Consider the following 23338-nt stretch of genomic DNA (forward strand, 5'->3'; position numbering starts at 1 on the left):
AATTCCGAGAAACAGGTTGTTTGTGTAAAGGCAAATCGCCGGGCCGTCCTCGAGTGACTGACACAGACGTCGAACGCATCCACATTAACATCTTCCGGTGGCGTTCCTCCTCTTAAAATTTCCACTTGGAATTTTTTCCACCTTTCATAGTACTAGGAACTGAAAATAAATGTTGCCACGAAAATTGTGTTTCATTCAGTTGTAGTCAGACGGTCCAAAAAGTAAAAATTATCAATACACCCTAAGCATTCGCCATAGTTTTACAAGGAGTCCGCAGAAATCCGTTCGCCGTGCAGCTCGACAGCTCAACATGCATCCGATGTCAGTCTGGCATGTTTTGCGTCGACGTTTACACATGAAACCATACAAAATTTAGCTACTGCAAGCTCTTCCTGAAAGTGACAAACAACAACGTGTGGAATTCTATAATTTCGTTCTTGACAAGATGGAAGAAGACAATTTTCTTCCACGCTTAGTGTTTAGTGACGAGGCAACATTCCATTAAAATGGAAAGATAAACCATCATAATGTGAGAATATGGTGCACGGAAACAACCACATGAAGTTGTACAACATGAGAGGGACTCCAAAATTTAACGTATTTGATGCAGTTTCACAGGTAAAGGTGTATGGTCCATTTTTCTTCGCCGAGAGTACTGTTACAGGAAGCACATATCTCGGGAACTTTCTTTTCCCACACTTGGAGACTGATTCGAACGACTTCATTTACCAACAGATATCTGGTCAATTACGCGTCTGTTTCATTATACACAGGGTGGCGCAGGGGAACGGGAAATTTTGAACGTTACAGTTGGCAGCACTGTAGCGCCGGCAGATGTTCGAAACTTTGCACAATTGATGTGAACGCATTACCATTTAGTAATCATGGGGAATTAAACTGGTGCGGAACGTGCAGTAGCTGTGAGAGCGTTTTACAAAAATGGTTATAGTGCGACTGCCGCGCAGAGAACATTTCGACAGCGTTACCAGCTTGGACGTCATGGACGCGTCCCATCTGCGCATGCGATTACAACGTGGGTGCGTAATTTTGAAGAAACAGGAACTGCCTTGAAAACGAAACCTCCAGGTGGCATTCCAACGGTACGCACCCCAGAGAACATTGCAGCTGCTAGAGCTGCAATCGAGAGAAGTCCTCGCCGCTCGGTCAACAGCATGCATCTTCGCTAGGGATTAAGCGATGAAGCTTACAAAGAATACTGCACGAATTAGACTTCCATCCCTATAAGTTGCAGATTGTGCAACACTTACATGAACGAGACCCAGCGTCACGTATGGAGTTTAGTAGCCAGATATTGGCTAAAATCAACGAGGACGCGAATTTCCTTGGTAATTTATGGATATCAGACGAAGCCAATTTCCACCTGAACGGATTCGTGAACAAACAGAATGTTCGTTATTGGGCATAGGACAATCCTTGTGAGTTTCACCAGCGACCACTACATAGCACCAAGTTCACAATATGGTGTGCTGTATCATGTCATGGTGTTATCGACCCTTATTTTTTTGAACGTGAGGGTGGTAGTGCAGTGACAGTAACATCCGCTCGATATGTTGAAATGCTTCAAACATTCTTTACCCCGAGACTGTACGAGCTTAATCTCAACGTCGAAAACATGTGGTTTCAGCAGGACGGAGGCACATCACACACAGCTCGACAATCGATGGCAGCAGTTCGTCAATTGTTTGGAAGACGCATTATTTCACGTAACGGTGACATTGCATGGCCTGCGAGATCCCCTGATCTTAGTGTATGTGACTTCTTCCTGTGGGGATATCTTAAAGGCAAGGTGTACCGTACACGTCCTGCAACAATCCATGAACTGAAGGAGAACATTGAAAACGAAATCACTGCCATTCCCCAAGATTTGCTACACGGCGCATTTCAGAGTTTTCATAACAGGCTGTTAGAGTGTGAACGCCGAATGGGAGCACATCTTTCCGATGTCATCTTTAAAAAGTAAAGAGACACTTTTGGACATTTTGATTGTAAAGGCATACTGAATAATGGCATACTGAATAAATTCACGTTCGTTAATAAATTACTAGTTTTATGAATTTATTCATGGAAATGACGTTATTTCGAAATTTCCCGTTTCCCTGCGCCACCCTGCACAGGGCGAGTTGAAATCCCCCCCCCCCCCCCCCCCTAATTAAAGCATCATGACCAGGAAACATGGTCATATTATCCAAAGTCTCTGAAGGGGTCTGCAGCTACGGCTCCTGCTGCAAGTGTACTATTGAAAGTATACGATGGCCATATTTGACCCACGTTTGGTGCTTACTTTTACTTAGAGTATTGCACATTTGAAATCTGTCATAATCTCACTAGACATTACCGAATTCTTTATTCCAATAAGTACGCCGCCACCATTGACGTCTAACCTATACTTGCGAAATATATTCCAGCCCGAATTTAGCATGTGACTGCTGTTGACTTTCTGTTCCCAGTACCATCTGAGCATTATTACCTTTAACATGCGTTCGCAACTCCGGGACGTTACCATGGCTGATCCAGCCGTTTATCAATATCATACGGATCTTTTCTACACTGGTACGCAAAACTTCAGGACGAAAGTAACTTTCGCATGATGTGTCATTGCCAAGAAACATAACTCAATGAAACGTGGATCACACGTAGAAATAGCTGCTACAATATACTGCAGAAGGTAACGAAGACAAATATGCATTGAGACGAACAAAAATGAGACTTTTAAACACTGAAATCACCGAAGTTTTTGTTGGTCCCCTGGACATTGCAAAAGGCGGGACGTGGTTCTTAATAGTGTGTGTGATCACCCTGAACAGCAATGCATGCTGTGCAATGTCCTCCCATGGTGGCCATAAAACTGGGAAGGAGTTCTTGTGGTAGAGCTTTCCATTCCTACAAAGAGCGGTCGTTGGTGCACGTGGGCGTGCTGCAATATGTCTTTCCAATTCGTCCCACACATGGTCGATGAGATTTACGACTGAGGAACGGATAGGTCAGTCCATTCGCGGAATATCCTTTCGATCCGAGAGCTCCTCTACTTGCACTGTTCAGTGCGGTCGCTGAATGCCATCCGTAAAAATGAATTCAGGGCTAGATGCACCCTCTGAAAAGACGGATATGGGGGAGCGTACCGTGTTCGTAGGTTTGGCGGTCAGTACGCCCTTTACTTGGACATGGATCCATTCTTGCCTGCTGCAAAGTGCAACTGTCATTTGCTGCTGTAGTAGACCGTGGTCAACGACTTCCTCTCCTTTGGGCAGCATTGCCTGTGGTTCGGAACGCTCTCCACGCAGATGGAACAATGCTGTGAGTAATACTAACCTTCTGGGCTACCTTCGTCATCGTTCGTCCTTCTTCCAATTTCCTGACGACTCTTCCTCACGTGAAGTTATCCAAACGTTGTGTCCTGACCATGTTGTTGCGTAGACCACATTCTCGTTTCCCGTCCCTTCAACTGCTTCCAATCCCATTTGGCGCTATAGTCACGCTGACCTTATGCTTCGTGACGTCTAACTTCCTGTGCGCGGTTGGGAGACCTCTGGCAACGAATACCTGTATTTTCATTCATTTCCACCTATTAGTTAATGTGTTATGTTAAATTATCTGTCTCGTACATAAGATTTGCAGAGCAGTGTGTTTCCGATCTGCAAGGACGAACGTTCTTTGAGCATTCGGATTTACGTGCAAATCATCACTGATCCCAAAGGGGGATTCCTCTAACCTAGAATGCCCCATGTGCCCGCCACATGTATAGTCCATTACCTTAGCAGTTGCTTCCTGCGTTTAGTGCACGCCTGACGTATTCAATTCTCTACCCTATAGCGGATACTGAGAAATTCGAGTCCAATGTCGTCGCGGAATCGTTTGAGTCTCTGGTTCAGACCTACTACTTTGTTCCAAACCGCGATCGACTCTGCACACAATGCTACAAATAGTGAGTTGAGATGCACCCAGTATGCGATGTTCCACCAAATAAGCCGAGGAAGGCCTTAGAACCCAAGTGGGAGGCGTCATTCATGCCGACAGATCCACTGTCCGCACCTTGTTGCACCCATTACGTTCAACAGCTGCCGGCGAAACCTTTTGCACATCTCAGACGAAATCTCCCGGCAAATATACCGAGTGCAAACTGGCACTCTTTCCCCACCTGCCGGCTGTTTGAGGTTCCATTACCCGCCCAGCTTCGGAGTTCTCAATGACCAACAAATCCAGTCTCTTGATTGTCCGGACTTATCAGGAAAACTGGATTCTGACCCAGAAGACGAGGTATCCTGTGCTAGCTTAGATATGTTATCAATACTGGGCCGCGCCTCGTTCATGTTGTTAACGCGTAAGGAGCCAACCGTATGGTCAATTCCCACTGTCTCTCAGAGATAGGAGAATCCATTGCAGTGAGCCACTAACCCTCACGTGCAGAAGGGCTGTTCAGAAGGCGCACAACGCAATAGGCAGTAACACCGGCGTTGCCAGGGGATTCCAGCGGAGCCAGAGGTTGCCGCAGCTTTCACCTGTAACTTGGGGAAGGAGCCTCAGGCTTGTCGACTGTGCCCAACGCAACTTCTCGCTGTTTCCGGACAAAGGCCAATTCTCCTTGTGTCAGCACACAACAGGCGCAATCCCTATTCATTTCGTGCTGTGTAAACAATTATCATGAGGAAATTTACTAGCAATAATTGAAGGACTAAATGAGAAAGAAGAAACAGGCCGCAGAGCTTACAGACATTAAGCAAAAAAAAGTGACACTAGCTCTCCCAGCGGCGAAAAACTACACTGCAGAAATAACTCACTCTATCCTAACGACCGAAAAATAAGCGAAGTCTTACAACAAAATAAATATCACTGCAAAACACACATAAATAAACACCTATTGTTCACTTCTACTCCGAAGAACGTTAGAATACCACTAAACTAAACAATGTACACAATCTGTGTACAAACAGTGAGCTGCAGCTGTTACTGTTGCTAAACCTCGCCCTGTTGTACGACAGGAGTTCAACAGGTTTAATGGTGATCGGAACAAGTTATTACGCCTGCATACAAAGATATTGTAGGTGGCCACTTTCTCTTCTTGCACTGCGAAGCAACAATGTCCAGTAATTCGAACTGTAACATGGCGGTACGTTGCCACGTGACCAAGTTAGTTCCCACTACCACCAGATCTACATTTTCATAAAGCTCAGCACCTTGTTATTAATTGCAGAAGCAAAATTAGTGTATCGTAAGGAATACAGTATTGCAGTTACTGTTCACTGAAATACGTTTCGAAGCGTGTACAGTTAAGGAAATAGGATATTCGATAGTCTACGTTTCATAAATTCCCTATCGGGATGAGACAAGAACAAAATCGTAGTTTCACATTTCATATAGTTTTAATGATATTTATAAAATAGTTTTATACAGTTATATACAAAATTTATATTCAAATGACAGATCCGATATAAACAACATTAATTTTAATTTTTTCAAAAAAATTAACTTTTTCCATGTATTGGGTTTATTTCGAAATATGTTATTTTTTAAGTCATTGACATAAAAATGGTTAATTATAAACTTTTAAAATTGCTTCTTAGAAAAGAGTCATTTATTATGTAAAAGACTTTCTTTGATGCAAGTATAATCATTGTCCTTCTTGTTTAGTTGTTGATAGGTAGAAGTCGGAGGGAGGTGAGAAACAGTTATTATGAAATAGCAACCATATTAAACAATTATAACTTCATGATTTTATATTTGGAAGTTAATTCAGATAATTCTGTATGATGAAAATTGAGAGTGTAATAACACCTTGGAGAATTCTTTTACTTACGTAAGCCTTTTCTTCAAGGCAGGTTACAGTTTTTGATTTATGGGAACATTGAGACTATTATGAAAAAGTTCTAAAATGAAAACAATGTGAAAAGATGAAACGTCGTACATGTGAAATGAAGGCAATAAATCAACAGTGCTCTTATCCGAAAATCAAAACCTGGACAGTATTACCTAGATGTAAATCATTCTTCCAGCGAGCCACATTTTCGTCGGGGAGATCAAGAAGCAGGTGAGTGATAAAATTTTTATTGAGCGATCTTTCACAGATATTTTGGCTGCATTGTACTAGCGTTGCCTCTGCTAAAATAGTGCGCTTGATTTAAGCAACAATTTAAGACATTTTTCAAATTCGTACATTTAATTGTTTAATGCATTAATTGAGGGAAGGGCTAGTCGCAATATCAAGCAACGGCTGATCGTGGAGTGTTTCATAGCACGGAGTATCTTCTGCACACATCATTTTAGTTCTCATTGTTGTCAAACTGCGGTCTAAATTACATTATAACGTATCTAAAAACGTAAACGTAGAGTGTAAGATCTTCGGCATGAGAACTAAAAAATCGTTAAATTCCGGTCAGACGATAAATCAGATTTAAAGGTAGTCGAATAAATTAAATATCTTGGGATTGCAGCTACGAAACAACTTAAAATGTGACCATCACATGGAAAATGCTGTAGGTAAAGTGAGTCAAAGATAGCGTTTTATTGACAGAACATTTACAAGATGGAACAAATCTGATAAAGAGAGTATTAACACTAGGTTTCCCCGTCCACTTTTTGAATACCGCCCTCCGATGTGGAATCCTTATCAGACAGGATTAACGGAAGTCATTGGAATAGGTCAAAGAAGAGGCGCTAGTTTTGTGCTATCGCGCAACAAGGGAGACAGCGTCACGGATATGCTAAGCGAAGTGATGTGGCAATCATTAAACCAAAGGCTTTTCAAGAAATATCGATCACCATCTTTCGTCTCCGAATGCCAAAATCTTTTTTAACTCCACCCAGACAGAGAATAATCGCAGAAGTAATAAAATAATAAAAATCAAAATCGAACAGAAAGGTACATTTTTCCCACTTGTTAGTCAAGAAATTGTCTGAAATACACTACTGGCAATTAAAATTGCTACACCGCGAAGATGACGTGCTACAGACGCGAAATTTAACCGACAGGAAGAAGATGCTGTGATATGCAAATGATTGGCTTTTCAGAGCATTTACACAAAGTCGGCGCCGGTGGAGACACCTACAACTTGCAGAAATTAGGAAAGTTTCCAACCGGTTTCTCATACACAACAGCAGTTGACCGACGTTGCCTGGTGAAACATTGTTGTGATGCCTCGTGTAAGGAGGGGAAAAACGTACCAAAACGTTTCCGACTTTGATAAAGGTCGGATTCTAGGCTATCGCGATTGCAGTTTATCGTATCGCGACGTTGCTGCTCGCGTTGGTCGAGATCAAATGACTGTTAGCAGAATATGGAATCGGTGGCTTCAGGAGGGTAATACGGAACGCCGTGCTGGATCCCAACGGCTTCGTATCAATAGCAGTAGAGATTACAGGCATCTTATCCGCATGGCTTTAGCAGGTCGTGCAGCCACGTGTCGAAGCCTGAGTCAACAGATGGGGACATTTGCAAGACAACAACCATCTGCACGAACAGTTCGACGACGTTTGCAGCAGGATGGACTATCAGCTCGGAGACCATGGCTGCGGTTACTCTCGGCGCTGCATTACAGACAGGAGCGCTTGCGATGGTGTACTCAACGACGAACCTGGGTGCACGAATGGCAAAACGTCATATTTTTCGGATGAATCCAGGTTCTGTTTACAGCATCAAGACGTTCGCATCCGTGTTTGGCGACACCGCACATTGGAAGCGTGTATTCGTCATCACCATACTGGCGTATCACCCGGCGTGATGGTATGGGGTGACATTGGTTACACGTCTAGGTCACCTCTTGTTCTGATTGACGGCACTATGAACAATGGACGTTACATTTCAGATGTGTTAGGACCCGTGGCTCTACCCTTCAGTCGATCCCTGCGAAACACTACATTTCAGCAGGATAATGCACGACCGCATGTTGCAGATCCTGTACGGGCCTTTCCGGATACAGAAAATGTTCGACTGCTGCCCTGGCCAGCTCATTTTCCAGATCTCTCACCAATTGAAAACGTCCAGTCAATGGTTCAAAAATGGTTCAAATGGCTCTGAGCACTATGGGACTCAACTGCTGTGGTCATTAGTCCCCTAGAACTTAGAACTACTTAAACCTAACTAACCTAAGGACATCACACATATCCATGCCCGAGGCAGGATTCGAAACTGCGACCGTAGCAGTCGCACGGTTCCGGACTGCGCGCCTAGAACCGCGAGACCACCGCGGCCGGCCCGGTCAATGGTGGCCGAGCAACTGTCTCGTCACAATACGCCAGTCACTGCTCTCGATGAACTGTGGTATCGTGTTAAAGCTGCATGAGCAGCTGTACCTGTACAAGCCATGCAAGCTCTGTTTGACTCAATGCCCAGGCGTATCAAGGCCGTTATTACGGCCAGAGGTGGTTGTTCTGGGTACTGATTTCTCAGGATCTATGCACCCAAATGGAGTGAAAATGTAATCGCATGTCATAATATATTTGTCCAATTAATACAGATTTATCATCTGCATTTCTTCTTGGTGTAGCTGTTTTAATGGCCCGTAGAGAAGCTTCTGTGAACCCTGTACCAAAGGCTTGTGTGAGTTGCAGAGTAGTGATGTAGATTGAGATGTAGACCTTGTTAGTTGTGGACCTTGCCATGTAGAGAACTGTAGGCACAAAGTTCTGGTGGAAGTGGAGAGGAGCGATTAGTTGCGAAAGTGAAGTCATCAAGAGGATAGGGATGGTTTATGGGAAGGCTGTGCAGACGGACGGGTTAGTAGGGCAGCTGAGGCACTTACACGCATAGACACACACCTTGATCTCTGCGAAGGTGACGGGCTGGGTGCGGTAGCGCAGCGAGCAGGCGCCGGGGCCGCGGTGCACGGGCTTGCGCACCGCCCGCCGGTGCTGCAGGCGCGACAGCGGTTCGGGGTACACCGCGTCCATCTGCAACAGGCGCCGCCCACCTCTCACTCACAGCTCTCCGGGCAAAACGCAGGCAATATAAGGGTAGCACACTCTAGTTCTGCAGCTCACGAGCCATTGCTGGTCAGCTCAGCGGACACTGAATATTTTACACTAACTCACCTAAAGTGAAGCACCCAGAAGACGTGGTCAGATGTCAGTGTGACTTCGTACACACAATCAGCGGATATGTAAATCCTCTGTGAAGTGTATAAAGGCCACCAGAGTGCATTAGTGTGGTTAGTGTTTAGTATTGTTACCATGGTAAGGAATACACGGTCCAGTCTCATTAACACACGGTCCAGTCACACTTCGTAGTGATAGACGGTAAATCATCGAGTAGAACACAAGTGGTGATATCTGGCGTTCCGCAAAATAGTGTTATACGCCCTCTGCTGTTCCTGATTCACACAGCAGCCCCCTTAGATTGCTTGCAGATGATGCTGTAATTTATCGTCTAGTAAAATCATCAGGCGATCAATTCCAATTACAAAATTATCTAGAGAGAATTTCTGTATGGTGCGAAAAGTGGCAATTGGCACTACTAAAAGAAACCCGATAAATTTTGGGTTTACGATAAATTACACAAATCTAAGGGCTGTCAATTCGACTAAATACCTAGGAATTACAATTAGGAGCGACTTAAATTGGAAAGACCACATAGATAATATCGTGGGAAAGGCGAAACAAAGATTGCGCTTTGTTGCCAGAACACTTAGAAGATGCGACAAATCCAGTAAAGAGACAGCCGACATCACACTTGTCCGACCTCTGCTGGAATATTGCTGCGCGGTGTGGGATCCTTACCAGGTAGGATTGACGGAGGACATCGAAAAAGTGCAAAGAAGGGCAGCCCGTTTCGTATTATCGCGCAATAGGTGTGAGGGTGTCACTGGTATGATACGCGAGTTGGAGCGGCAATCTCTGAAACAAAGACGGTTTTCTTTGCGGCGAGATCTATTTAAGAAATTTCAATCACCAACTTCCTGCCGACCTGGCATGGATGTGTGTGATGTTCTTAGGTTAGTTAGGCTTAAGAAGTTCTAAGTTCTAGGGGACTGATGACCTCAGAAGTTAAGTCCCACTAGTGCTCAGAGCCACTTGAACCATTTTTTCTTTCATACCAACATGATGGATTATGACCAAAAAAAAAAGTAGTAATAAGCGAATACAATAAGGCTTTGTGTCATAAGTTTTTCAAAACTAAAGTACCTAGGAGAAACCTTCTGGAGCAACTTAAAGTGGAAGACTACGCAAAACTAGTTGTAGGACACATGTCAGGCTGAGACCCATTGGAAGAATCTTAAGGAACTCCTAAGTTATCCACGAAAGAACTGGCTTACAAAAACACTCGTTCGAACGATTTTAGAGTATTTCTCATCAGTGTGCATAACTCAGGTTGGATTAATATCGACAAATGAAGGGAACAAAGAAGAGCGTCACTAAGATCACCAGTTTTTTTAGTAAGCCCAAGAGCGTTACGTAGATCCTCAACAAACTGTGCTGACTGACGGTAAAAGTGAGGCGTTGTGGGCCAAGAAGAGGTTTGCTGTTGGTATTCCGATAGCGTTGGTTGGTCGTTTGTGACATGACTTAACATCCATAGTCTCATATGAATTAACTGAGTTGGGTGCAATGGATAAACTCAAATGGTTCAAATGGCTCTGAGCACTATGGGTCTTAACAGCTGAGGTCATCAGTCCCCTAGAACTTAGAACTACTTAAACCTAACTAACCTAAGGACACCACACACAACCATGTCCGAGGCAGGATTCGAACCTGCGGCCGTAGCAGCAGCGCGGTTCCGGACTGAAGTGCCTAGAACAACTCGGCCACCACGGCCGGCTGGATAAACTCATTTAATAAAAATTACCCTAAGGAGACATGAGACTATATTCCAAATAAAATAATTTATTACAAATGGTGTTTAGAAAATATAGACATGAATGTAATCACGTGATCTGATTGTAGATTAGAAATGGCAAGTACAGAGATTGAATGATTATTAAACGTGAGTAATACTATATACTTGGAAAAAAAACTGGAATAAGAGGGGCTGTGACAGGTTATCGTTTCATAAACCATCTCTAGATCTACGAACTCGTAGTATCTGTTCAGTGATTGTGTGTTTGCGCTGAAATGTTGGTTAACTAAAGCATGCATACTACATCAAGAAATTAGCTGAAAACTTTCTCAAACTCTTAACGAAACGACAAGGCCCGTAACTATTGCTGAATCCTAACATCGCATTTATCAGTAACTTTTGAGTCTCCTCATTCGTTTTGCCTAAGCTAGCGTCATGTGACAGGAGTCTGCACCTAGCGAAACTAAGTGCTGCTGGTGGAGAGAAAGTCAGCCCTCGTCGATTCCCGGCGAAAAAGTGTTCTCCTTGGCTCCGGTGGTGAATATTCAGTCACTGGAGTAGAAGTGTTCGTTTCGGTGCGGCACACAGACGATTTTACAAAACTCTAACCAATGACAGGGCCGTAATTACATCAGCAATTTTCGTGTTTGCAATGTTAACCTTTGGAAGGACAGTTCTTCCTTATGTCCCCACTCTGATATCGAATACCGATCTCGGACCTACCCAGTGGCTGCACGTTTTGGACTTTCTAGAAGCCAGCTCTCGGCTTTGTGCCTCTACTAAACTATTACTCTTAATCAGTGTGGAGTCTAGTTCTAGATTTACAACAAACTGGCTGGACTGTCGAGTGTGGCCTCGCGGTTCCTCACTATTCGGCGGGATGCTTCCTCCTCACACCACTTGCTTCTGTGAAGGACCTCCCAGATTGAAAACAAACTGCTTTGGTGAAACAGCTACGTCTTGCTGCGCTGGCCCTCTAAGCTGTCGAGTCGTCCGAGCTAAAATGTTATCCTGCTACGTTATCTGATCTACTGGGATGGCGTCGTACAGCACCTCAGCTCGTGGTCTAGAAGCTAGTGTTGCTGTCTCTGGATCACGGGGTCCTGGGTTCGATTCCCAGCCGGGTTGGGGATTTTGTCTGCCCGAGGACTGGGTGTTTGTGTTGTCCTCATCATTTAATCATCATCATCAATCGTGACAGTGGATAGACAGGACTGTGTAAAAAAAAATGGACTGTGAAAAAATTTGGACTTCGTATGGGCGCTGATGACTGCACACTTGAGCGCCCCACAAACCATCATCATCGGACCGCACCAAGTTCGAAATACGGTAAGGCTACTGCCGTACGCAAAACCCGAACAATATCGTGACCGGCGGCTTACTTTGCATGGTCGGCCGCAGCGGACCTCCCAGTATTTGGTCTTTTAACCCACAAAGGATGATCACTTTAAGTGCTGAACAGATCCTCGCTTCGTGAGGAAAAAAAAACTATTCAGTCAGTGCTTTCGTCTGTTACAGAAAGGTTTGTGTTAGACAGAGAAAACTAAGACGTTAATTGAGGTCGTAATATCCGGAGTCAATGAATACTGCTTTCTGTAAATGTGAGCATCCATAAACTAGCTTTCCTCAAGCTCAAAGCAAATGAATCAAAGAACATTAAGATAATAAACGATGAGACGTTCCAGTTCAACAATTAACTGTCACGTATCACAAGCAGACACAGACAATATTACTTCCTCCCACAAACGTCTCGCGGAACATTCGCGACGAGGGAATCAGAAAAATCACAGTTCTTCGCTCGGCACATTCGCAAATTGAACAGGAATTCAAAAAAGAGCGGTTCAAAATGGTTCAAATGGCTCTGAGCACTATGGGACTTAACTCCTGAGGTCATCAGTCCCCTAGAACTTAGAACTACTTAAACCTAACTAACCTAAGGACATCACACACATCCATGCCCGAGGCAGGATTCGAACCTGCGACCATAGCGGTCGCGTGGTTCCAGACTTTAGCGCCTAGCACCGCTCGGCCACACCGGCCGGCAAAAGAGCGGTAATGATATTGATACCAAAAGTAATCTCTCCCACACACCCTAACATGATCTGCGGAATATAGGCGTACGAGGGGCGTTCAGTAAGTAACCCTTTTTTTTTCTAGTACAATTTCAGTTGAAAAAATCCTGTATTTGTTGTGGGAACCAAAGGTTGCATGACAACATTGCGAGCCCGCCGCGTTGACCGAGCGGTTCTAGGCGCTTCAGACCGGAACCACGCTGCGGCTGCGGTCGCAGGTTCGAATCCTGCCTCGGGCATAGATGTGTGTTATGTCCTTAGGTTAGTTAGGTTTAAGTAGTTGTAAGTGTAGGAGACTGATGACCTCCAATAGCGCTTAGAGCCATTTGAACCATTATTGAACAACATTGGGGTGAGGATGATCTGAGATGACAAAGTGATTCTTTTTTTTCCCACCAGATGATAGAACTTTTAAGTGTTCCGGAAACGGTCGTATAAAGAATAAAAGATTGTAGATCAAGCAAGTGTTGTGCGGTTTCTTCATTTTTCAAAATGGACTTATACAGTTCCAGCTGCTCCATAAGAAGGACTGGCCCCATGCGATTATCACGCTTTAAAAATAGCCTTGAAGGGTTGACAATTCCTGTCGGTCGAGGATGTGCAGCAGGCAGTTACGAACTCACGATGTTGTACCAATCGGCTTTCTGCTTCGGCGGGTGATTGCCTCAATGTCGACGGCGATTTTACCTGATTGGCATACCGATTCGTGACTGTACGGTCTTCGGACGGAAACTTTTGGATAGGCTCATACGCTACATATTACAATTCTCTTTTTCTGCTTCCTTCAGTACTAAGTTATAGGTTTCTGAATTCCTTAGAAAATGTCCCACTAAGTTCTCCATTCTTTTGAAGAAATTGTCCGAAGATTACCTTCATCATCTCATCTTATAAGTTCCTCTTCTCAATCCTTCTACCGTGTTTAGGCCAATTTTGCTGCCGGCATGACGACTGGTTGGTATTCTCATCCCTCCACTTCATCATCACTTTCAAGAAACATTAGTGAACTTTTAAGCATATGTATTCGGTTCTTTGAGCAGCACCTAAATCCTGAAACAGCAATTCAGATTGAAATTTTGTATTGTCTTCTTAAAGCACTGCAGTTGAGTGCTAGGCTATTTCTCAGTAAGATGTAAACTGAAATCAATAACCTTTCGAAGCACTCCTAACTTTGAGCCAGAGTTCTATTGACTGCTAATTCCATGGTCGAAATCCGTTTTTTATAAAAATGTTATCATTTCATAGCAAATCTTAAAGAATAAATTGTTTAAGAATGTACGAGGGGGCTACAAATAGTAGTTGCACATTATTGTGTCAGGACGAAGAACCTGTATTGAATCCTACACTGCAATTCATAGTGCTACAGATATATGGCACTATTTTTGAACATAGACACTAAGTCTCTGGAAACAACAGCAGGAAATTCTACCAGTAGTTCAGTTCCTCGACTACAGAAATCCGCTCCTTGATCACGGAGCTATTTGAGGACAGCTGTGTGAACGTCTTCATCATCGGTAAATGTGCGACTGCTGCGAATCATTTCGTCCGTTACCTGGTCATCGTCGTCAGTGGTCGATGTGGATGGCCTTCCTTCAAGATCAGTATAATTCTTATCTGTGCGGCCTTCGTCACCTTGTTGGCACCATTTCGCTACAGATGGATGCGAAATTATATTTGTTCCATATACCGTCAGAACTTCTCTGTGAATCAGTACACACTTTAGATGTTTTGCTCACAAGAATTGTATTGTTCCGCGTACTTCAACTTCGGTTTACGTTTCCAATTGCTGCGACATTTCACTGCTAACTTATCAGGATTGCGTCTGCAGGAAATTCAAAACATGTTTGACACCAGTGTCTAAACCTCCACTCGGCCGTTCATGTTTCAGTTGTGTTCCGTTTTTGTAAAACACTTCGGAGGAATGTTATGACATTTCTCAGTGACTGGTCTCTAGAGCTCTTTTAAGCATTCCGTACCTTTAATCAAGGCTAGAACCGATGTTGCTACCCGTTCTCCCATTCCAAAATTTCTTTCACAGCCTTCATTACTTTTTCTATGAGTTAAATAATATTAGCGAACAACAACAAACCTGTCTTGAACCCCTTTTAACATAAACTTGTATTGCTAGATCTTCCATATTTATGACTTTCACTTGTAGGTTGCTCTTCTATTCTCGCTTACGCATCTATCTGTCTACACTATCCTCATTTGTCTATAGATTTTGACCCTTGTTCTACCATACATAAACGAATGTTTTTGTTGTCCAACAAACACTATGAAAATGTTTCGATTTTTGGCCATTCGATCTTCCGTTACTAAGCCCAACGATAGAAAAACTTCTCTGCTGGATTTACGTTTCTTGGAGGTAGACGTTTATTTTCACTACCTCCCCAGTTTTTCTTTCCAATATTTTATATAATATTGTTATCAGAAACTAACAAGTGTTGTATAAACCACCCGACTTGTTCTACAAAATTATATGAGCAGAGGAATATGCGAGGCGTCTCACACAAAATCTAAGTGCCATGAAATTGGTATCCCATACTAGTGTAAAGTGTTTGTGTAATATGAGCCGAAACAAGAAAAACTGTCCCGTAAACATGGGCTCCAAAATGCACACCTTAAGAGCTAGTGCACTTGTTCATTTCGCTAATGTGAAATACATCTCTTCTACTGCAATCTCTTTTTCCATATTTTTATAGATAGTAGTACGGATCTAAATGAGAAAAAAAAAATCTCCCCTGAACATTGTTTCTAAAATATAAACGTTAAGAGCTATCAGCCCTTGTTCAGTAAAAGAAGAAGAAGAAGAAGAAATATTTTTTGTAGTTCAAGCGGTTAATTTCTTCAATTTTTAATTGATGGCACGAATTATTTCGTGCCCACATTGAGGCATCTTCAGCCTGCGAGCCTCTTACTCTGATTCTACCTCCTGTGCCTATTTCCTCTTACAGCCCTAAGCGGCGTACAGTCTGATTCGTCGCATAGCTCCCGTTTTACTGACAGTTACATATTTTACATCGTTTATGCCATTTAAACATGATATTCTTATGAAGTTATTTTATATGACGAGTGCATTTTGCTTGTAAATTTGTTCATCTGTTACTACATGTGAGTATAGTTTCCTCCTCGATCTGTTCAGTATAATAACCATCTGTTCTTTGTTTTTCTCTGTGTTCACGTTTTGTAATCATCTTAGGTAATTGTTTTGGACTTTGTGGTGAAGAAACCCATTATATTGTGTGTTAACTGGGGACCAAGAAACGACGGAGAGGCTCCGTCCCCGCTGCAGCCGCAGTGGACCACAACCCCACGAGGGCTACCGCAGTCCACTTCACCCCTCCGCCGCACCACATCGAACCCAGGGTTATTGTGCGGTTAGGCCCCCGGTGGATCCCCCCCCCCCCCCCCCCCCCCCGAGGGAACGTCTCATACCAAACGAGTGTAACCCCTATGTTTGCTTGGTAGAGTAATGGTGGTGTACGCGTACGTGAAGAACTTATTTGCGCAGCAAATAACGACATAGTGTAACTGAGTCGGAATAAGGGGAACGAGCCCGCATTTGCCGAGGCAGATGGAAAACCGCCTAAAAACCATCCACAGACTGGCCGGCTCACCGGACCTTGACACAGGTCCCTACCGGATTCGTGCCGGGGACCAGGCGCTCCTTTCCGCTCCGGAAAGCCGTGCGTTAGACCGCTAGGCTAACCGGGCGGGCCAAGAAACCCATAGTTGGCGTCGAAACCAGGTTAAAGTAAAATCTTGTTGCTGTGTTATACAAATCACATTCACTAGAAAATATAGGTTTCACACTAGCAGTGATGAACAAGTGCTCATAGCTCTAAAGGCAGGCATTTCAGAGTCCATGTTTATTGGACGTTTTTTCTTTGTTTTGGTTCATACTGTCCCCTCTCAAAAATATGGAACAGTTTTTTTTAATACCCTACGTATCATTTTAATTTATTCAAAGGTTGATCTGCATAGACTGTCAAACATTGTCTAACGTTATTATGATTATGCCACGAGACTTATTATGAACATCGTATGATAGTTGCATGTATGTACAGTACATACAAGTTTTCATTTGATATGTTGTTATGAAAATCAATATTGCTCGTTCTACAGCACCAATGGCGCAGCCAGATTACCTGCTCGAAGATTCTATTTGTTCCTACGGACAACTTAGTGGCTGATCACCTTTATTCAGGATCAATTATCGTCGACTCAGAGCAGAATTTTCTTGATAAGGAAACAGCGATAACATTTGACGTTACTGGCAGCAAAGACTAACGAGAATGCCTTCAAGAGCAGTACGTTATCGGAAAAATGTCTCTTAAAAACGCTCTCATTACACTTTATCACGGGAAAAGAGATATACGAGGGTGTGCTGAAAGGTAACGCCTCAGAATTTTTTATGTAAAAACTCTTAAAGCTTTTTAAATAAAACAAACGTTATTAACGTTCTACATCTTTCACCTTCAAGTCTACATATTTATTTCTCAACTTATCACCCTCGCGACCAACACATTTCTCAATGAGAGACCAGCTTGTTGTTACGTCACTGTAGAATGTTTGACTTTGTTACGGAGCCGCAAGCTCACCTCTACTCGCAGCGCTTCATCAGCGTTTAAGTGATGTCCTCGAAGTTGTTCTTTAAGTTCCAGGAACAGATGAAAATCGGATGGGGCAAAGCGGGACTGTTTGGAGGATGATCGATGACAGCGAACCCAAGGCGTCAGATTGTTGCAGATGTCGCAACGGTGGTGATGGTCTGGCATTGTCTTGCTGAAGGATACGGTGATCCACGTGTGGACGAATCCTTCGAATTCAAAACTCGATTCCAGCGTTCCGTTTCTAACGAACCGCTCGGCTCGATCGTTTCATTTGACGCCAAGTAAGGTATAGTACTGTGGGCTGCAGACTCTACCAGTTTGCTGTGTCTCTGTAGAGGGGAACCTAAGAAACAGAGAGAGCTCGCATCTCGCCAGCTAATGACGACCAGTATACATTAGTAGACGCCGTTTATCTGGAAGAACGACCGAGTGCTGTTATGCTGCAAATAAACAGCACCTGGAGCAGGAGGATAAGCTCCGGCTGTAAACTTTTATTACTAGCGATATGAATTCACTATGTTGTACTGATCTCGTGAATATTGGTGAAATTGAACCCTGCCTAGGATTGCATTGGACGGGGTTGTTATTTGAATAAGTGTGGGGGGAAGTCTGTTTAATTTGACTGATAGGAGTGAAAGCACAAAGGTGTCAATCGAATAACAGCTACACTCAGACATGCTGGGTCCACGAAAGAAGATAGAGAGATACTGCTGCTTTAGACTTCTGTACGGAGACATGCTTGCCTTAGACCTCACATATGTTTGAAACTTCCAGTTGACACGTAGCTCTGGAGTGGATATTGGTGTTCATGACAAGGATATGTCTAGAAACGGGTGACAGCTGCTATACGAGACGCCAACAGCCGCCCTCTGACGTCGTCTTCCTGTGCGGAAGTCGCGCGTTCCACTCCACAGCAATCACCGACCTCCGCCCAGTAATAAAATGCACAAGCGTGGCTAATGAACAGGTCCGCCCGCCAACGTTCTGAGTTTGTCTCAAAGCTGCAGAGACGAAGCCACATCTGAGACAGTAAAACAGGACGGACTATAATTATATGAGGTGACTTCCAAAACTAGGTTACACATTATCGTGGCAGGTCAATAAACGTTCACTGAATGATGTACTTCATTTGAAGGGTCGTGGGTATATGACACCACATTCTAATATGGTTACCAAATCTCTGTATACTACTGTCGGAACTTTATTCCAGTCATTCAATCCTCTACGGTAGAAATGCGCTCCTTGGTCGCGGAGCCATTCGGGAACCGCTGAGTGGATGTCCAAAACTTAAGAAATTATCTTTCTCCACAGGTGTTCTGAGCCGAGCGCGGCTCGCAGTCATGCCGTTTACTTCTCGTAATCTTGTTTTGGTGGTTCTGTCGCCTCGTTTTTACTTTTAATTCGATTAACTGGCGTCATTAGGTTCCTGGTTTGCTTGCCCTTGAGTGGCAGCACTACCGCTTATCGAGCTGTGCACTGTCGTAACATCTCTGGAGAGACCGCTAGTATTTCCGGGTCGTCGTCTGTGAGAGTTCAGTCCGGACGCAGCAGCAGTGAAGTCGGGGACGGAACAGCAGTTCAGTCGGGACGCAGCAGCAGTGAAGCCGTGGACGGAGCGCCAGTGAGGTGCGGACAGCTAGTGCTCTCCTACCGCTGACGACACACACATGAACTGTCCGACAGAAGGAGATTGGAGCGGGACGATCGTTGGTTGGTCGTTCGGTCGGTCGTCTCATCGGGCGACGTGTATTTGTTCCTTTGACCGTTTCTGGGCCTCGTCAGTTGGTCACCTTGCCGAACGTGGGTCGGTTCCTTCCTCGTACAGAGATGTCGTGGCCAATGTGCAAGACTGCATGGTTGGGTCCGAGCCAGTGTGCTCCGAATTCCGAACGCACATCGGGTTGAGTCGGGTTGGAGCTGCATCGGCCTCGGATAGCCAAGACTCTCCTAACCGTTCCCGACACACTTAATTTCAGTGGGAACGACCTGGGTTGGTCGTTCTGTCGGTCGTTTCATCGGACGAAGCGTATTTGGTCGCCGAGCGCTTGTGGAAACTCTCTGTGTATCGAATTCATTCGTCCTTGTTGCCCCACAGCGATAGCTTTTACAATTGTTCGAGTTCTCGTGCAAGTGTGTTTACGTGGAACCGCGTGTGGCTTCTGTGATTTCCACTGAGGAGATGTATGCTGTCTTCTTGCTGGAGTAGTCAGTCGGTCGGTTGAAATAGAGCAGCGAGTGTGTCGGGTGGAAGGGAATTAATGGAATTGATTAGGCTATTGGTTGGTTCTTCAGCCGTCCCTAGGTCGTGTTGCCACCCGTTTGTTTAGTGTTACGCTTGGCTGCCTGTCTCACCTAAACGGTTGTTACAGTTTCCTCGCCGCACGGGATTTGCCGAGCGGTCTGAGGCGCTGCAGTCATGGACTGTGGGGCTGGTACCGGTCGCGGTTCGAGTCCTCCCTCGGGCATGGGTGTGTGTGTGTGTGTGTGTGTTTGTCCTTAGGATAATTTAGATAAGTAGTGTGTAAGCTTAGGGACTGATAACCTTAGCAGTTAAGTCCCATTTGATTTCACATACATTTGACCATTTTTAGAGTTTCCTCCCCAGGCCGACCCTTGGAACACATCTGAGCACCCCTGTTGGTTGTTTCTAATCGTCATATTATTTGGTCGAGCCGGCCGAGGTGGCCGAGCGGTTCTAGGCGCTACAGTCTGTTGTACTGAGTAAAGGCTTATCTTTAACGTCTCTCTTTTATTAAGTTAAGAATTTTTTTTAATTGGGCTTTCAGCCGAAGAATAAACTTGAATTTTCCTTAATATGGCCTTTAGCCGGGATTTGTATATGCTTGGCTTTTAAAGAATTTCTTTAGCTGATCGGAAATATTATTTCGGCCCTTAGCCGAGAACATATTGTAATTTTACTTAAGTAACGCCTTCAGCCGTTACCCTATATCCTGGTGTTTTAAAAGGAATCATTTAAACTTATTCTGGAGAAGTTACTTTGGGCCTCAGCCGTCAATTGATCTTTGTTGTTTTAAAGAGAGAACTATGCATTAGTTTGAGCAATAAAGTTGTGTGTGTTCTTATATAACTAACATTAATTGGCCTTGGCCACTTTCTGAAACCTAGTCCGCTCTGTCCTGCGAAAGCAGATTTCATGTTCTTTCAGCTTGCCGGAAAGATGGAAATCGCGTGGTGCGTGATCTGGACTGCATGAGAGATCAGCATCGCCCGCATCTGTGCGATTACTATCAAACTGTTGGCACCATTCCACTACGGCTGTACGAGAAACAGCATTTAAGCCACACACTACCAGAACCCCACAGTAAATCTCTGTGCGATTTACACGTTTTGGCCACACGAATACTACCGTCCCGCGTGCTCCAAGGCACGCAAAGTCCTCTCCAGTTTCCGGACCACTCCACTTGCACACTGTGCTGTCCCTGTTATCCGCAACGCAGGAGAACTGTGTTTGCGTACTACCCAGAGCATGTACTCTCCTCTGACGGTAAGCCACGCTTGTTGCACAATGTTGTTAGTGTGGGAAAATATCTATTGTTTTCTGAAGTTTCTACATATTAAGTACTAGTCTATGCAGGGTGTCTCTCCTAAGAGGCGTCAGGCTCATTTTCTATGGTATTCCAGCAGATACTTGCAGTTTAGTTTTTGCATTGCGTAGCTGGAGTCAGACCAAACAATGCTGATCACCATCTCTTTCATGCGACGCCCATTATCGACGGAAAGCGTCGGTATGTTTACCACTAGAAATAAAATGATTTTTAAAGCGGAATTTTACGTGACCATTCGATAGAGCGGTCCCAGATATCGCCAGGGACAATAACACACGAAGTATACCCAGTACCCAAGCAGCGACGACACCGCCCCTACTGTTACCGCCAAGCATGCAGCGCCATAGAGTCGTTGTTTAAAGGTTTTAACAAAAAACTTGAAATGTTCTTTCTCGAAATGCTTCAAACTTGTGTACACTACGAGAAAGAGAGAGAGGGGGGAGGGCCGGGGGGGGGGGGGGGGGGGGCGGGGAGATTGTCAACAAAAATCACCAAAAGTTCTTGGCCAATTTATTTCAAGTTCCTACCCGATATTCTAATAAAAGTTCGGACAGACAATGGCTACACACTTTTTAAACATATATCGCGAACACGAAAAACGGACTTATGAACATCGATCCGTAAATGCTTCGTTGCTACAGTAGATGCCGCTGACAAATGTCAGTTCCCTTGACCACGTGCCGTGTGTTGCTTGTGTTTTGTAGTCTGTGTGATTGACGAAGTGTACTGCAAGGAGCAGAATCATCTCCGGTATTCATGTCGGAACAAGCCGAGATGGTGAAACTTCCCGGGAGATTAAAACTGTGTACCGGACCGAGACTCGAACTCGGGACATTTGCCTTTTGCGGGCAAGTGCTCTACCAACTGAGCTACCCAAGCACGACTCACGCCCCGCCCTCACAGCTTCACTTCCGCCAGTACCTCGTCCCCTACCTTCCAAACTTTACAGAAGCTCTCCTGCGAACCATGCAGGACTAGCACTCCTGAAAGCAACGATATTGCGGAGACATGGCTTAGCCACAGCCTGGGGGGGACGAGGTGTGAGTCGTGCTTGGGTAGCTCAGTTGGTAGAGCACTTGCCCGCGAAAGGCAAAGGTCCCGAGTTCGAGTCTCGGTCCGGCACACAGTTTTAATCTGCCAGGAAGTTTTATATCAGCGCACACTCCGCTGCAGAGTGAAAATCTCACTCTGGAAACATCCTCCAGGCTGTGGCTAAGCCATGTCTCCGCAATATCCTTTCTTTAAGGAGTGCTAGTCCTGCATGGTTCGCAGGAGAGCTTCTGTAAAGTTTGGAAGGTAGGAGACGAGGTACTGGTGGAAGTGAAGCTGTGAGGACGGGCCGTGAGTCATGCTTGGGTAGCTCACTTGGTAGAGCACTTGCCCGCGAAAGGCAAAGGACCCGAGTTCGAGTCTCGGTCCGGCACGCAGTTTTAATCTGCCAGGAAGTTTTATATCAGCGCACACTCCGCTGCAGAGTGAAAATCTCATTCTGGAAACATCCTCCAGGCTGTGGCTAAGCCATGTCTCCGCAATATCCTTTCTTTAAGGAGTGCTAGTCCTGCATGGTTCGCAGGAGAGCTTCTGTAATGTTTGGAAGGTAGGAGACGAGGACTGGTGGAAGTGAAGCTGTGAGGGCGGGGCGTGAGTCGTGCTTGGGTAGCTCAGTTGGTAGAGCACTTGCCCGCGAAAGGCAAAGGTCCCGAGTTCGAGTCTCGGTCCGGCACACAGTTTTAATCTTCCAGGAAGTTTTATATCAGCGCACCCTCCGCTGTAGAGTGAAAAACTCATCCTGGAAGCCGAGATGGTGTTTGTGTACGGCCAAGCAAATGGAAACAGTCGAGAGGCAGCACATCTGTGCCAAAACAAGTACCCTCACAGACACCACCACGTCGCATATTTTAAGCCCTTTTTGGGCGTCTGTGTGATCACGGATCCTTTCAGTCAGGCGAACGTGCGGGGAGGCGGCTGACTGTGCGTACACCAGGTTTGGAGGAGCAAGTTCTACAGGATATTCAGGCAAAGGTGCAGGCAAGTGGCCTGACAACATGGTGTGAGCCAAAGTACGGTTATATGTATCCTGCATGACAATCGCTGCTATCCCTTCCACTTACAACCCCGTGGAGGCCACTTTGAACGTCTATTGTGACGTGGATGCGATCAGCTGTATATTGTGTTCCTGTGACGATTTGCTATCGTTGCACGCGCCACGTCCATTTCCGGAATGTTCATAGGACCTTTTTTCTTCCATTTCGTCAGGAATACGTCCCTGCAGTTTTTCGGTTTTATTAATACTCACCCAGTATATGA

The 23338-nt window shown here is 44.8% G+C and overlaps 1 protein-coding gene across 1 annotated transcript in view; it reads right to left on the minus strand.

Annotated features, from left to right (window-relative positions):
• Nucleotides 1-23338, minus strand: part of LOC126281353 (uncharacterized) — a 258227-nt gene that overhangs the window by 58348 nt on the left and 176541 nt on the right. Inside the window, exon 2 of the mRNA XM_049980261.1 lies at nucleotides 8770-8901. Coding sequence (XP_049836218.1) covers nucleotides 8770-8901 — 132 coding nt within the window. The remainder of the gene's footprint in view (nucleotides 1-8769; nucleotides 8902-23338) is intronic.

This window comes from Schistocerca gregaria, chromosome 7 (assembly GCF_023897955.1).
Source record: "Schistocerca gregaria isolate iqSchGreg1 chromosome 7, iqSchGreg1.2, whole genome shotgun sequence".
In the NCBI taxonomy this organism is placed as follows: Eukaryota; Metazoa; Arthropoda; class Insecta; order Orthoptera; family Acrididae; genus Schistocerca; species Schistocerca gregaria.